This window comes from Podarcis vaucheri (genome assembly GCF_965113315.1).
Source record: "Podarcis vaucheri genome assembly, chromosome: 12".
Taxonomy (NCBI): Eukaryota; Metazoa; Chordata; class Lepidosauria; order Squamata; family Lacertidae; genus Podarcis; species Podarcis vaucheri.
Window position 1 is genome coordinate 25,046,842 of NC_138750.1, and position 17,769 is coordinate 25,064,610.

General features: G+C 38.9%; 1 protein-coding gene across 20 annotated transcripts in view; it reads left to right on the plus strand.

The window, feature by feature from the left end:
- The window catches only part of SATB1 (SATB homeobox 1), a 120,023-nt gene that overhangs the window by 56,129 nt on the left and 46,125 nt on the right, over positions 1 to 17,769 (plus strand). For 12 of the 20 annotated variants that reach the window (XM_082193356.1, XM_082193351.1, XM_082193354.1 and 9 more), the window contains 3 exons: positions 2,862 to 2,973; positions 6,214 to 6,668; positions 15,581 to 15,691. In XM_082193356.1, the coding sequence (XP_082049482.1) occupies positions 2,862 to 2,973; positions 6,214 to 6,668; positions 15,581 to 15,691 (678 nt within the window). The remainder of the gene's footprint in view (positions 1 to 2,861; positions 2,974 to 6,213; positions 6,669 to 15,580; positions 15,692 to 17,769) is intronic. The other 8 variants (XM_082193344.1, XM_082193348.1, XM_082193349.1 and 5 more) reach the window with 3 other exon arrangements.

Genomic DNA, 17,769 nt, shown 5'->3' on the forward strand with positions numbered 1-17,769 from the left:
AGGACTGTTCTAGTTGGGGGGGAAATCATCTTGGGTGTTTACAGAAAGAGGATTACATTGAGCTGAAATGACTATACATTTTCCAGTTTAATATTTGTCCATCAGCTGTTTAATCGTATTTAGATAATTGTGTAAATAAGTTGTTGTAGCCCTTGCCCCCTCTGCTGATAGAGCTTGAAAGCTTTCAAGAACAATGAGCCAGTTATATAAATGATTCTTTTTCATTTCCAGTTTAAACAATCAGAAAGGACTATGGAAGTTCTGGCTATGATACTTTTGGAAGGGCATACTTTTCACATGCAAAAATAGACAAAATATCTCTGTTCTCAATATCTTAGAACATCTATTTCTTAAGTTACCTCCTACGTCAGATGGCACTTTTTGGTAAATTCGTATCTTCTTTGATGAAGCTGTTCTTGGTCTTCTTTACAGATATGTAAAAAATTATACTTAAAAATGGCGAGTGGGGCGGCGGCATGGAATTTGGGGACAGTGGAGGATAAATGGTTTTGTGACCTGAAGCTGAGCAATCACAGATAACAGATTTTGTAGTGGCTGGTTGATTTGGCAGCAAAGCATGAACAGTTTTGGTTTAGATGATTGAACTGACCTGATTAACGTTGTTTTTTCCGTTGCTTCCCAGAATGAACAACAATGCATTTTTAATCATAAGCCATTTACGATGAGAGAACCTACAGGTCATAGTTAAGAAAGGCCATCTATAATATGCTGTACTGGTTGATGAAGATTGGATCAGATATAAAAGTACACCTAGGGATAAATCTTCTCTTGTCTTATGAATAAACAATATTCAACCTCAGGCCCCCACCCCCTTTAAATAACAAAATGTATACGAAATTACTGAGATGCCATCTTATCCCATATTATGCAAGCCTGGGATTCAGAATATAGGATACATTTTAAAGCTGTCTAGATGAAGCAAAAATGAACTTGGGTGGGGGGTGGGAATCAATCCCTATTGCCACATAGTTATGGAAGAGATAATTATAAATAATGTATTTGGCTGTAAAAGAAAGCTCAGTCTGTGGCAGATGGTAGCATCCCAGTGTAGTAGGGCTTTTGGAAAGGTGGCACCATTTCAGATCAAATCTTCATCAGACTCTCAGAAAAAGAACTACAAGTACTGTGCATGTATAAATTTGGGTACTTTTTGATCTTAGAGACACATATGAACTCAAGCAATTTTGCAGTAGATGTGCAGAGACACACAGATCTGTCGGCAGTTTAAATTGTCCAATTTTTTTTCCTTTCCCAGGAAAGGGCAAAAGCTGTTACCAGTGTCACTATCTGTGACACTATAACTTGCTATATTTTATGCTATTTCTTTTTTGCCTGTATTTTAAAACTTTTTGCAGCCATAGGTAGCACAGAGAAAACAACTGAAAATACGTCTTTGCAAATCTTTTTTGCCAGCTAGCAATATTTAAGATAACTTTAGAAGTATTTGAAGCGGAAAGAAAAATGGTAAAAGCCAGCTTCAGAAAAATCTCAGTGCGAACCTTTAAATGTATTGCAGTGTTATATTCACTTGGGAGTTGTATATTTGAAAGATGATATATATATGTGAAAAAGTCCTTTTCATGTGAAATTGAATGAACACAAGATTGCCTTGCAGAGAGTTGACAACAGTAATCTTTTAGCTGTCTTTCTGATATGATACTTAGCTAGCACGTGACAACAGGATTGACAGCCGCCTGTCATTTTATAGACTTGAAAAGTCCCACAGGTGTTAATTCTCATGATGTCTTTATCTTGGCACTTCGATTTTGGACTTCCATGATTTCTGCCTCATGCCATTGCTTCACCATACACAGTCCTTGTACTGTTTTGATCCTCTGCTACCCACCTTTATAGATTCATAAAGGACAAGTAGTGTTACAAACAAGGTAGTTATCTGATCAAGCCCCTTCTGGTTCATTGTAAGAGTTATGATTAAAGAAACTTAGATGGCTTGTCACCCATCTGTAAGGATGGGAAGAAGGTCTAGTGTACTGTGCCACACCCAACAGGTAAATTGTGTTGTCCTCTGAAGGTGAGGGATGGAGTTGCAAATCGGGGGGGGGGATGCAACTTCACTTTAGTACCTGGTATAACAAGCTCAACTACTATCTCTGTTATGAGTGGAGGGTGGATCCAGTCAGATTCATCTTAATGTATTAAATTGATATATTTCCTTGCATATGTTAAGGATTATTTCCTATTGAGCCTGAAAACTGAAAATAGCACTTGATTAGTGGGGGAAGTAGGGGATAAAATTATTCTAGAAATTTATTCTTTATAGAAATACTATTAGAATTTTAGGTGTGCATAATTAAATAATACCAGATGAATATGATGCAAAAATTGAATCATGTAGCTTCCTTCAATAAGACTTATAAGCAGATATCTTGGACCATTCATTATAAATTGCCGGGTTTGCCATTTTTCCCTAGGTGGGTGTACCTGTGTTTACATAGTCATGTGAGAAGATCGTGCAAGCTTCGATTTTGTTGCATTTTCTTGCCCTGGAAGCCTCATAACATAGCAGCTTTAAAATGTGTCAAAACAAAACTTTACATGATTTTTAACACAAGGGAGAATATGTGTTGTCTTCCATTAATGTATATTTGTGTGGGGAAACAGCCCCCAGAGGGTCATGGGCTAGATAAAAAGATGACAAAATTTTTGCAAGCGATGCTACGCTGGTATTTCTGTCAAAGATACTGGCACAAATAGCAGGGATCTAAAGAATTAGAATTCAATATAGTACTGAGTCTTAAAATATTATCCATCAGATAATTAAAATAATGTCTTTTGTTAAACATCTCAATAATACAGATGCTTTTGCCCTCCTTTTTCAGAGTATGATTTCTTCCATTGTGAACAGCACTTACTATGCAAACGTCTCGGCAGCAAAATGTCAGGAATTTGGGAGGTGGTATAAACATTTCAAGAAGGCAAAAGATATGATGGGTAAGCATACAGATAAGAGCTGAAGTAATGGTGACTACTTGTTTATGATTTGAAGCACTTTTAAGCTTATTCAAATTCTGGAAACTTGGACTTGTTTTTGCTAATATGTACAAGAGATGAGAGAAAGTTTTCCTGCTCCCGGAACACTTTTTGTACAGTATAGCCAAGGAAGAGGAAGAAAGCTGTGTAAATGCTTGAATGTTAATAATGTGTAGTTTTAAAAATTAGCATTCATTAATATTGGCATACTGACACTTGTTAGCTTTCTCAAAGTTTTAGAAATAAAAAAGGGAATCGTAACATTTTGAATACTGAAAACATTTCAGATTTTAAATCTGTCATGTGGCCATCATAGCTGAAATAATAATAATGGCCGTATGTTAAAATACTGGTTTAAGAAAATAATCTCAATTTAAGAAAGACTAAATTCACCATATTTTTTGGCTCATGGTTTCTCAGTGAATCGTGTAGCCAAAGGATTCTTTTGACTGTATGTATGCACCATGATTGTCCCTGCATCTCCATTACGATGTTCTCCTCCACATCACAGGGTTTACTGAAACATGGGGCTAGTAACTTTTGAATGTGCCAAACACCCTGGAGTGAAAACAGAAGTCAATTCCTATTTGAAGCTTCATGTTTCTATGAAGTCAAATCCAAGAGTCCAGTGATGGATGTCTATATATAATCTGATCCAAATTGCATTGCAGTCAGTGATAGAATTTACATTACAGTGGTACCTCGAGTTAAGTACTTAATTCATTCTGGAGGTCCGTTCTTAACCTGAAACTGTTCTTAACCTGAAGCACCACTTTAGCTAATGGGGCCTCCTGCTGCTGCTGTGCCGCCGGAGCACAATTTCTGTTCTCATCGTGAAGCAAAGTTCTTAACCCAAGATACTATTTCTGGGTTAGCAGAAGCGTCTGTAACCCGAGGTACCACTGTAGTTAAGCCACCCCTGGCCATTTATCTCAACATTTGTGTGCCTTTTCTAAAATGGAAAAACCATTCACCAGAACATCACATAAAACCACAATCTGTACCAAAACACTAACTGGATCAAGGCCCAGCTTTATCTGTGCAAGACCTAGTTAGACAGGGATTAGGACGTAATAGTTTGCCAAAATATGCTTTTATTAAATTATTTTACTTTTTTTGAAAAGTTAAGCTTAGATGGTGAAAATATAATAGATTGTTATATAAATATGCTAGCAGCCATTGACCTGCTACAAGAAGGAAATAGGGGTCAGACTACTGGTGAAATTCATGCATGCTTAGTCTTGATGACTGCCGTATTAAACGATGGTTTGCCTGTGATGGTTTGCCCGTGGTGGGACAGCTGTCACAGGTAGAGTAACACAGAGAGCCTCCCTATCACATTGTGCCACATTTTAGCCACATTGTTTTTCATTGGAGCCTGCTCACACTTTTAACTGCAAACTGGGTGGTGTAACATTAGTTCATCAGCATTAGCGGTCCTATTAAACAATTACCAGGCGGTAAGGGTGGCGCTGTGAGTTAAACCACAGAGCCTAGGACTTGCCGATCAGAAGGTCGGCGGTTCGATACCCCGCGACGGGGTGAGCTCCCGTTGCTCGGCCCCTGCTCTTGCCAACCTAGCAGTTCGAAAGCACGTCAGAGTGCAAGTAGATAAATAGGTACCGCTCCAGCGGGAAGGTAAACAGTGTTTCTGTGCGCTGCTCTGGTTCACCAGAAGCGGCTTAGTCATGCTGGCTACATGACCCAGAAGCTGTACGCCGGCTCCCTCGGCCAATAAAGCGAGATGAGTGCCGCAACCCCAGAGTCGGTCATGACTGGACCTAATGGTCAGGGGTCCCTTTACCTTTAAGTCCCATGAATTCATTGGATTCATGAATAAGGGTGGGGCTTAATTCTGAGTTAGGACTAAACTATAAGTGGCACTGTCATTTCTACAGCTATTCCTCCCTAGGTATGGCATTATGGAAAAACGTGTGTGAAAACGGGTTGCTGTATATGACCAAGTCTGCAGCACCTGTCAGCCGCCACTAGCAGAATGTCACAAATCAGCACCCCACAACAGCAGAAAAGGCTGCCCGTAAGGCTGTTGTGGGCAGTTTGCAGCCTGATTTTCACAAGAATTCCTTCACATGTTTTTCCGTATCCAGGAATGAAAACAGTGGCTATTTAAAAAGTGACGAGGTGTTAAAATATGTACACAAATGAGGCCTGTGTTAACTGAACCACAGTTTAATATACAGAAATCACTTGTAACTTCAGTACCTTCCGAAATAAATACTCTGGATTCAGCATTTATTTTCAGTTTTGTTCAAGTTTTTAAAAAGCTTTCCGATGAACATTCAAATGATGGAGCTTCGCATAAGCTTCTGCTATGTATTCTCAAAACCAGATGTGTATGGTTAATAGTATCCAATAACTTTTGAGAGACTGTTGCAGAATTTCATTCCCCATATTAGCTGTGCCATTAGAAAAGAAATGAGTTTTCCACCTCTGCATAGCCAGGGATTTGCTGGCCGTGCTTTTAATAACAGCATTGCATTCACTTTTCCAAATGCTAATAATAATAATAATAATAATAATAATAATAATGTAACTTGAAAGAAAAATATTTAAAATACTCTTAGGTTTTTTTGGGGGGGGACTTTAAATAGTAGATGTAAAAAGGAACATGCTGAATACAAAGGTAATTATTGTAATATATGAGAGACTAAGTTTTTGTAAGCTGAAGCTTTACAGAACTGGTAATGCCAACTGCCCTCTTCTTGGGAGTAAAGAGCTTTCTCAAGTTTTCCAAGAGCCTATTGGCATCCAGCAGGTGCCTTCACGATGCTTTTTTCAGCATCTCCTAAAATCAGTTTTCTTTAGAGCAGACCTTTCTATCCAGATAGGTAGAATGTTTGTTTACATGTGTTTTAATATTTTTATCACTTATTGCTGATTCATTATTATTTGAGTACTTTAAAGAGCTGTTTTTGCTGATCATTTTATTCTTTTGGCTTTCTTGTAATCCGCTTGGAGATTTTTATTTATAATAAATGTTATTAAATAAATAATGCATTGTCTATAAAAAAAATACAGCTGGGAAAATGCTAGCAATGTTTTATTGTCAATGCTCTGTAATCAAATAGAGAATAATCTTCTCGTGAAGATTATCAACCATGCTGCTATATATATGTGTGTCTGTAAAAAAATACTAATCATCTAAGTAGTATCTCTCTTTCCCCCCCTCTCCTTCTATAGCTGAAATGGATAGCCTTTCTGAACTATCCCAACAAGGTGCCAACCACGTCAACTTTGGACACCAACCAGTCCCAGGGAACACGGCTGAACAGCCTCCATCCCCTGTTCAGCTTTCTCATAGCAGTCAACCACCTGTTCGGACCCCACTTCCAAACCTGCATCCTGGACTTGTATCTACTCCCATTAGTCCTCAGTTGGTAAATCAGCAACTGGTAATGGCCCAACTGTTAAACCAGCAGTATGCAGTGAACAGACTTCTAGCCCAACAGTCCTTAAACCAACAGTACTTGAACCATCCTCCTCCGGTCAGCAGATCCATGAACAAGCCGTTGGAGCAGCAGGTCTCAACTAACACAGAGGTGTCTTCCGAAATCTACCAGTGGGTGCGTGATGAATTGAAACGAGCAGGAATCTCGCAGGCAGTTTTTGCACGTGTGGCATTTAACAGAACTCAGGTTAGACTTTTCTTTAAAAAAAAAAAAAAAGCAAGATTATTTATTTATTTATTTTTGCCATCTCCCCTGTTCATTATTCTATTATTTGCACAAACTTAGACTTGCCGTGATGGATAAATGAAACATTGGTAGATGCAAAATTGGTAGCTTCTAGGGAATGTACTAGGAAATTATGACCACATTTAGCTGGTTCTCCTGCATACCCCCCCCCTTTCTTTTTTTTATTTAGTAACCATGGTTTGGAGAAGTAAACAGTTAAAAAGTGCAACATCTTATAGGTCTTTAAAGCACACTTTTAGTGTAAATAGTTTCTATTATTCCCAGACTTTGGAACATAATTTAAAATTGCACAACAGTGGGCCGATAGGCACATTCAGCCAGATGTAGCTCACTTCAGTCATAAAGTGCTTTGCATCTATAATGGCTGCACTGCCTAGTCAATTCATTTGTTTAATGGGCACTGACACATACTATGGCATTAGTCGTTGTACCTGTTATGCTTTGGTTGCAGACTATTGGGGCAACTTTGGAAATTAACAATTAGTGATGCAGCAAGAGATGATGTTGCTGCTACATCTCCTGCCCAGTGTCATCTTGGATGTTGTTGTGTAAAGCTGAGAGAAAAATCCAATAAAAGAGTAGGCAGGAGATGAAGCAATTGTAACCTCTTCTGCTGCACCAGTAGTGTTAAAGCAGCAACCTGTGTCCTCTACAATACTGTTGGACTCCAGTTTCCATCGTTCCTATTTGCTATGCTGATGGGAATTGGAGGTACAGCAAAATCTAAGAGGGTCTGCTCCCCGTGTGTTGAAAGAAAAGGGTAGATTCTGCATATTGCAACCGGCAGCCCTAATAATCTTTTCCACTGCCATCCTTGAGTCCACCTCCCCCAACCCACAGAAGCCGAGAAGTGTTCATGAAATATTTGGAACACAAAAATAAATAGCAAGCTTCAACAAGGTTACCTCATCATTCTGAAGCAATGTTCTGCCATTTTTTTGACTCCCCAACAAAGAAACCAAAGGAGAGGAAGAGTGGACCAGACTAGATCAGAGTTGCCAATCAAAAAGGAGAGATAGGAGCACACAAACTGGCGCTACCCATAAAAGAGACCAATGAATTATGATAGACATACATGGTAAATGGTAATACGTGATATCAAAACAATGTATGTAAACAGTCATAAATGGCAAAAAATGGAGATCACAGATGCCTAATAAAAAGAAAAGCCAATTATTCCAGCTAGTAAAATATCTGCCCAGGATACAAACCCTGCAACGAAGAAAAAAAAAGCTAATTTTACAAAAACTTTACCAGTTCCATTGGGAAACTGTTGCATTTCAATTTGGATTCTTCTTCTTTGATTTAATGTTTGTACCCCACTTACTTTTCCAAAATGAATCCCAAAGCTTTTAACAAGAACATACCAAAGTAAAAACAACAATATAAAAAACCGCAACCAGGCAATATGAACAATTGCCTTAACTATAAAAATGCTGGAGTAAACAATCAATAAAATTAATTTTCAGTATCTCAGACAGCATCAGTTCAATTAATAAACAATGCAAAATTTATAAACTGAATCAATATATTTTGAAAGTACAAAGATTTCACTAAATAAAGAAGGGATAACATAGCACATACTTTCATCAGAAATACTTAAAATTAATCAGAAAAATCTTTATATACATGGAGAAGTTTCTTCATGCATTGCAACACTGTTTGGTCTTTGTAATCTACATTGGTAGCTACAAAATAAATAGAATAATTATGAAAGAATTAGAAAGCATATGAAAGACAGGGCAGGGGGATCCCCTCAGAATGCTCAGTCACTCATTCCTAAACTGCAAATAATTTCACAGCCAAGCTGATGGTGTCCTTTTCTTGAAAACCTAATCAACTTATTCAATAAAATAAAAATCTTCTGAGTAGAATATACATTCTAAATATATATTCCATATATTAAATTAAAAATATATGGAGAGGGGGAGGGTAGCAAGAATGAATTGCCTCCCAAAAAAAGTTGATAGCCCTTTTAAAGGGGTGCCACGTTCTCCATTTGAGTGTTCATCTTTCCCGTTTTTGTGGGTGTACCTCTGAACAACATTCTCCTTCCCCCTCTCCAGTGAGCTCCTGTACCAGAAATGGCACATACCCTCCTAATTTGAAACAAACAAACAAAGGTTGTGTCACCGGTATGGGCACCAACCTCATACTGTAGGATAGTGGTGGGGAGCCTGTGTTCCTCCAGATTTTATTGTATTTTGCCCTTCCCCCAGGCTCAGCTAACATTCCCAGTGAATGTTGAGTTGTAGTCCAACAACATCCTTGCTGTATATTGTTTGCACATTGGATGACCAAGAGTAATCTCTGTATCTGTGAAGACTTCAGGAGCAGTCTTGATGCCAGATTGTAGCATGCCAGAGGTATAGTTTTTACTTTGACTGCTCCTTCTCAAGTTCTGACACAACAGCCCAGTTGTTTCTAAGGCTCCAAACGAGCACAGATAGTTCCACCTAGCCCTTCATTTGTTTTCATTAATCTTGCCTCAAACAAAATCTTCCCCACATTTTATAAAGGAAAAATATTCGTAGGACAACCATGATAACCCCATTTTAGTACGGGTTTTAAAAGTCCAGTTTTTCACTTTAGATTTTTTACTTCATCAGTGCAAATCAATGTTTGACTTATTTTTACTGCACAAACTATTAGCAAGGTCCATCAGCCTGAGCTTTGGAAAATGTAACTGCTTTTATTCTTGAGTCGCTCATTGAAACAATGTGAATTGAAAATATTTGTGATTATTTCCAGCTCTGTGACTTCTACTGAAATGGAGGAAGGGTTTTTTGGTAATATTACATCTGCTGAATTTTAATTAAGTTGAACGTGTGTGAATATAAATTGTGGGATATTTCTGTATGTGGAATTTACGCTACGGACTGAAGTTATTTTTAAATTGTTCTTGGACAACCAAGAACTAGTTTCACTGAAAAAAGCAGTTCCGATTAAGGGAGTAGTATGCTTTTTAAGAGCTTAAAATTTTTGGGCTAGTGCACAGAAATTCACTAAAAATTGAAGACCATGCAAGTTAGGATAGCCTTCCCCAGCCAGTCTTGTGGTCTGCAGACGTTTTGGGCTACAATATCCATCAGCTCTGTCCAGCATGCCATCGGTCAAGGATGATGAGAGTTACAGTCCAACAACATCTCAAAGGCACTGGATTGGGAAGGGTGCCTTACGATTTTTGCTTAAGTAGTAGCTCTCATTTTGCTAGTGTGCATATGAATTTTTCTGTAACACTCTTGTCAAAAAAAGTTGATGTTGCCATATTCTAGGACAAATTCTTTCAGTTGTTACAGACCATGATTTCTGTAATATATATTCCACCATTCCAGAGACGGTGGTTGCCACTGGACCTTGTACAAATAAGGGGCAGGGGGAATATATTTTGTTCTTTTGTGTCCCACTCATCTGTCTTATGTCTTTTCCCTCATTTTTTACATAAAAAGAAACTTTCATGCAGCATTTTAATGTAAAAGATATTAGTAAATAGAGGGTCTATCTAAAAATCAGCTCTGTTAAGGCAAGTTTCAGATATTATGTGTAATACAATATTATATTGTTTCAGATATTATGTGTAATACAAAGAGGTGTTTCATACAGAAGGAACAGATATTTTGATTTGTAAGATTTCTTGATTTCTTAGTCTTTTTGTTCATATATGCTTCTGAAGCAGTTTTGTTCTACTGATGTTTCTACTAAGCATGTCTCTTGCTTATGCTCCAGGCTTCTACATGAATATATTATTTCACATATTTTAAATCTCCAAAATGATGGATTGGGGGTTTTTTTGGGGGGGGGGGTTGAAAGTTTCGTTTCTGAAATTGTTATCTGTTAATTTCTTGATTTTACCCTTTCCCATGGCACATATTAGTGTTTCTCTCCCCCCCCCTCTCTCTCTCTCTCTCTCTCACACACACACACACACAGAGAGAGAGAGAGAAAAGCTGCAGCAATTCCATTAATCATTATTTTATTGTTAAATAGTACAGTAAAAGAGAAGAAATGCTTTTGGATATTTAAGGGGGGGAAATCAAACCTTGAATTTGCACCAACTATAAATTTTTCAATGTGTGTCCCATAAACTGTGCTCCATACAACAACCTCAGTTTAAGAGAGACCCCCGGGTATAGGGCGGTATACAAATTCAATAAATCATCAACAACAACAATAAGAAGAGAGTAGTACATTGTTGAAGGGTCTAGGAAATCCTCTTGGAAGGTTTTAAATCCTTTCTTTTGCTTAGCAGTGAAATTGATTAGTCTTGAGGACTTCCTTCTTGAAAATACATGCTTGGGAGGAAAGGTTCCACTCTGCCATGTTAAGCAGCAGGCTGGATCTCCGCTAACAAGTAGATCCGTTTGCAGCTTCCTTAGCCTGCTGCTTGACACAGACAACATGGGAACCTACTTGCAAGTAATTAATGTTCCATGCTTCTTCCATTGAGACTTCGAAGTCTCAGTGAACTGCAGGGCAATGTATCTGGATAAAATGAGGGGTGTTTGAGTATGGGGAGTGGAGAGCATTTCCAGTTTGGAAAGAGAGAGATTTTGTAGATGCCCCTTACCCCTAAACAGCTTCAATTTTAAAGAAATAACATGCGGGTACTGCAATGTCCATGCAGTAATTTTAAAGCCGCATCAACGGTTTCCCCACACCACCCAGTTAGGCTTTCTTCAATTCTTCTTTCCTCCTTTTCTCCCTTGTCTTTGGCACACTGCTTATTTTCCAGTAAAATGAAGAATGAAGATGGATTATTCAAAATTGATAACAGTAATGGACCATCCTGTAATGTTTTATTGAATTTGAGTTCTGTAAATTATGTGGTGGAGGGAAATTTGCCTGCTTAAGTATAACAGAAATTGCCACTGTGTTCGTATAATTCTTCATAGTGTAATTTAAGAAAAAGCACACTACCCATATCACTGTTTGAGTAAAAGGTAAAAAGGTGCTATTACACTATCATGACAGCTCTCCTCTCGCTAATAAGCGACAAAGATAAATGTGTCTGCTTATAACTTACTTGGCAGGACTCCAAACTTGCGGGTGGAGTTTGAAAATAATCTTCCACCTGGATATGAGATTTCAATCCATTGCAGTAAAGACAGCATATGAGGATGTTCTGCATATTTGGGAGCAAATCATATTTTTCTTCAGAGAGCTTTGAAGTTCCAGGAGCCTGATAAAATCTATCTGAATCAGTGATTACGTTCAAAGAGCAGACAAACTGGGGGCCAGACAGGCTATGTTTTAGTTCATATTGGCAGACACTTTCATTTATCTCCCTATTTTAAAGAATTCATAATTAGCTTTTGAAAGCACTGAAACTTATTGAACATATTTGTGCAATTACTAATGAAATATACTTGAATGATTTGTAAAGATTATGTTCATTTTTTGTGTGATGTGGCTGTGGCTTAAATTGACTTCTCCAGTAAGGGAAAAAACAGACCTCCTAAATTAGCACATCTAAACTCATCCTCTTTTTTCACTCAGCAAAAGTTTAATAACAGAATTACAATACATTGACAAATTACTTTGACTGCATTAATGGGGTAATCACTGGGGTAGCTGGTTGCAATATAATCACTGTAGTAATTATGCTTATATCTTATTTATTTATTTAATATTATTTACAGACCACTTTCTGCAAAGTGGCATTCAGTAAAAATCAATAAGAGCATTTATTTTTTAAAACAACAGGAATAAATCAGTAAAACCTATGAGCTACAGCCCATATGACTAGAAAACTGCTAGTTTATTGCAATAAAGAAATGGCATAATTTTAAGATTTGGGCATACCTCCTTTCAAGACAACCTCTTCTGACGGGAGTGTTGTGTAACAACTTAAACTAGCCTTTCTCAACCTTGGGTCCCCAGATGCTACTGGATTACAACTCCCATCATCCCTAACCGCTGATCCTACTAGCTAGGGATAGTGGGAGTTTTAGTCCAACAACATCTGGGGACCCACGGTTGAGAAAGGCTGACTTGGACTCTAAGCCAGGGATGGAGGGCCAGTGGCCTTCCAGATGTTGATGGACTGCATGGTTGCTTCTACACAGGCCACTCACTTCTAAAAGGGCATCTGCAATATATTTTGAATAAAACTTCCCTTTCCCACGTTTTCTTGATCATTTTCCACACATATACACCTGAATTAACTGCACAATTTCTACATGACCTATCACTCTTCTGTACTGGCATATTAGATAGCTGTAGCCATATTCTTCTCTATAGATTGTCTCTCCACCCTGGGATTTAACCCTCTCTTTACCAAATAGCATTGGCTTTATATCAGTCGTCGTCTCTTCCCACAATTGCAGCCAGGGGGAGAATCATGACTGAGTGCATAGTGATGGTGGGGGAGTGATCCTATTGAAAACCAGCCCCCATTTGACATTTGGTGCTGGAGAAGGAGGGACTGCCCACTGGCTACAGAATTTAGAAGTATGGAAGCAAAGTTTGCTTTTCCATTTCTAGCTTAAAGCTGAAAAAGAAAGATAGGGTGGCTGTCATTGTCTGTGTCTGAAAATATTCAAGCTCCCATTAGGCATAGCCAACTTGATCAGTGGTCAGGGATGATGGGAGTTGTAGTCTAGCAATATCTGGAGGGCCACAGATTTCACATCCGTGCTCTAGGCCATAGTGGGCATAGCGGTCAGGAAGCTAGACAAGAAACCTGTTGTCTTTCTCAAGGGCAGACAAACATGGGGAACTCCTAATCCAGTGCTACCGGTGATCTGATTACATTTGGAGGTATAGACATGGTCATTATCTATACCTCCCCACTGTTCACACTGTCCACACACCTCATCCCTTTTACTTAAAGAAACAGTAGTTGAATAAATCAACATACAGTTGTACCTTGGAAGTCGAACAGAATCTGTTCCAGAAGTTCGTTCGACTTCCAAAATGTTCGGAAACCAAAGCATGGCTTCCGACTGGCTGCAGGAAGCTCCTGCAGCCAATCAGAAGCCACGGAGGCCCCGTTGGACATTTGGTTTCCAAAGAATGTTTGCAAACCGGAACACTCATTCTGAGTTTGCAGCGTTTGGGAGCCAAAACGTTCGACTCGCAAGGCGTTAAGGAGCCAAGGTACAACTGTATTGGGTAGTTTAGGTATAGAACATATGACAATCTGAGTAGTAATATAACTTTCAGTCTTACAAAATGGTTCTGGCTGATTCTCAGTAGATGAATTTGGGATTTCAAGTACTACTTTGTGTATTTGGGGATTGTAACTTCTTGGGGATAGGAAGATGTTGGTTTCTTTTGAGTATTCCATGTACCATCTTAACAGAATATTATCTGGGTATTTAATTTCTTCCACAGTAGCTGATGCTATCAAGTTTTTCTCCAACAAACTTGATATAAACTTTGCCTCCTCTCTTTAAATGTGGCAGTTCTCTTGGCTTGCTAATTTGAAGCAGCAACTTTTTCCAACTCAGGCCTTTTTGGACAGAGGTTCTTCTCTAGGGTTGGAATAGTATTCTGATTTGTCTTTCCGTGAGCAATTTGCTGGACTTTATCCAGCAGAATCAATAGCGTTGATCTGAAGTTTAAAAGAGCAAGTACATATGTCATTTCCCCCCTCAAGATTTTCATTGCAGTCTGTACTGCTATTGTCATTTAACTGTTGGTAACATAGCAAAAGTTATAAGATGTCCAGAATGACTGATTTCAGTTGCTGCAAATTGGATTATATTTTTGGTCATGAATTTATCTGGAATTCCAAAGTTATCAAAGAGATTATTCAGTTGTGCAACAGCACTGTGGCAGATAATGCCAGGCAAGGGAGTATCTCAATATACCTTTAATAGTAGTTCGTGTCTGCCAAATAATGTCCATCTCCCAGTGGGGTGTAGTGATGAAAGATTCTGTTGTCACAATCTGTTTCTTCTAAAACAGCCACAAGATAATATTTTTGGTTTTTTATGTCATTTCTAGTATTGTGCTATCCTCATGGCTTGTTCACAACTTGTGATTATACTTTTATCCCCTTTGTGAACAAGGTCTAGGATTCTAGATTCAGGTAGGTAGCCGTGTTGGTCCAGTAATTGTCCAGTAGCACCTTAGAGACCAACTAAGTTTGTTCTGGGTATAAGCTTTCGTGTGCATGCACACTTCTTTAGATACACAGTGCTACTCTCCTGCCAACCTAGCAATTCGAAAGCACATCAAAGTGCAAGTAGATAAATAGGTACCACTCCGGCAGGAAGATAAACAGCGTTTCTGTGCACTGCTCTGGTTCACCAGAAGTGGCTTAGTCATGGTGGCCACATGACCCGGAAGCTATACGCCAGCTCCCTCAGCCAGTAAAGCGAGATGAGTGCCGCAACCCCCTTTACCTTTAAGGTGCTACTGGACAAGTTCTAGGATTTCTTTCTTCATAGATTTTGGTACAATCAATACAACTCCCATCTGTTATCAGCCTTTCCAATTTGCTTACTTGCCAGTAGTCAGCAAAGTACTTTCTAGTCATCTCTGAAACATTGCTAAGGTTTAGGTATTTAGACCGTCTCAGTGTGATATACTAGAAGACTTCTTGACATTCCAAATCTCTGTGAATAGCAATCTGGATCTGACAAAGAAAAGCATACACAGTATGAATGTAAGTTTGACATCCCTCCTCTTAACTTGAAAGTGTACGCTTGCATTGTGGACTTTGTGACAAGATGTCTGCCATGGCAAACACTGGATGGCTTTGTAGTGATACTTGGTCCAAATATTTTCATGTACGAAGGTCATCAAGTGTTTATGGTCTGTGAAGATCTTAGAAGAACATAGTGTATGTAGAAACGTGTGTGTGTGTGCCTGCACGCTAGTGATTTCTGCCTTCCATTTTTTAGTGGAAAAGCAATTGGCATGTTGTGGAAAAAAAGCAATGCAGGAAAGAAGTTACAAACTATATGCTGAAATTTGTTTGCAGTAGGAATCCAGCTACAATCAGTACACCTAAGGTTTGCTGCACTTACTCCTTTCAATGTCTTTTAATAATTGGTTTCTCCAAGATAGTACTTATTACCCACTTTCCCATTGTGTATTTATTTCGCTTTTGCCAATAGTGGACTATTATATCCCTACTAGACCAAAACATAAAATCATTGTATAAGTTCTATATGGATTTAACACATTTACTGCATTATTTTGACATGACTATAGCTTTTACTTCTTTTATATGTTAATATATGCTATGTTTTGTTATAGATTATCCTAATACTTTGTGCTGAGTTTTCTGTTTGCAACTTGGGGCTTCCTCAGTAAAGTGGGTTATAAGCAATACATCAAATAATGGAGCAGAATGCAACTGACATCAATTCTGAACCATGCACCCGTCCTAGTAATGCCCACAAAATAATTTTGAAAAATGATAATGGTTGGAATGCAGGTACAAAAAAATTCATGGTGTATCCAGCTGACCACAATATAGAGCCCCACTATCAAGCTACTCTAGTAGTGATGGAAGTGCAGAAACAGTTTTTCTCCTCTGCTGTTGAATCCTCTCAGTATCATCCAGGAGAGCTTTTCTGACTATTGTGAGATCTTTTGAAGTCTAGCCCAGGAAGAATTTGCTGCAACCCTTGGTAGAGTGCTGTTATTTATTTGCAATTTACTCTGAAGAGTGGCTGGGGAAACCATCTAGATGGGTGGGGTATAAATAATAATTATTATAATAATTATAATTTATTATAAAGTTGCTCACAACCATCAGGATGCAGTGTTTATACCCTAGCTTTCATGAATAAATTTCAGTTATTAGAGCCTGATTATTTGGATAAGAAAAAGGGACGCGGGTGGCGCTGTGGGTTAAACCACAGAGCCTAGGACTTGCCGATCAGAAGGTCGGCAGTTCGAATTCCTGCGACGGGGTGGGCTCCTGTTGCTCGGTCCCTGCTCCTGCCAAACTAGCAGTTCGAAAGCACGTCAAAGTGCAAGTAGATAAATAAGTACCGCTCCGGCGGGAAGGTAAACGGCGTTTCCGTGTGCTGCTCTGGTTCGCCAGAAGCGGCTTAGTCATGCTGGCCACATGACCCGGAAGCTGTACGCCGGCTCCCTCGGCCAATAAAGCGAGATGAGCGCCACAACCCCAGAGTCAGTCACGACTGGACCTAATGGTCAGGGGTCCCTTTACCTTTTCCTTATTTGGATAGGTTGCTTGGTTGGGTCCAGCCACCCATATTTTTACTTAACCCTCGCTCATCATGGCTTATTAAATCTAACAGAGATGAGATGAGCTTCAGAGTGATCCCCCAAATGCTGTACAGAGTCAGAATTTGGGAGAGGACAAGAACACTATCAAAGGGCTAAAAACGGTGCAGAATCAATTTCTTAAGAGATTATTCCCCTTACTTAAGGGAACAGCAGCAGCACCTTTATGCACAGAAGCCAGGCGGACTTCTATCTCTTGTGTTGGTCTCTGAATACCATTTGCTGGGAATCACAAATGGGGAGAATTTTGTTGTACTCTTCTGCTTGTGAGCTTCCCATTGGCATCTAGTTGGTCAACTAGTTGACACTAGTCGCCATCTTCTTTTTAGACTAGTGTCTCCAAACATTCCTTCTTTTTCTCTTGGGCAGGACCTCTAAGGCTGAGGAGGTTACCACCTTGTAACACACATGCAGTGAACTCCTCCCCTTTGTATATTATTTCTGTAGTAGAACACCCTCTGTGTGGTGTGTAAAAGTCTCTGCCTTGGAATACCATGTAGTTCTCCTCTGAAATTACTGTCACATCATATCCTGAATCTGTTTTGGAATTAACATTTGACCCACAAATAATTACATTTATTCTTCCTGGAAGGTCAATGCCTTTACAATATATACCGCCTAAGAAAAAAATTGTCATCCATTTCTGTTGTCACCATTTGTACTGCTGGGTATGACATATTATAGCACAGTGCTCTGTTTATGAACTCTTGCTGCACAGCGCTTGGCTGGACAAATTCTTCTAATGTTGTGATCTCTTTCTTTCTTGGTAAGCTGTTTTAATGGCTGAGCCTCTTTGCAACACAATGTACTTAAAGTAGCTGGACTACTT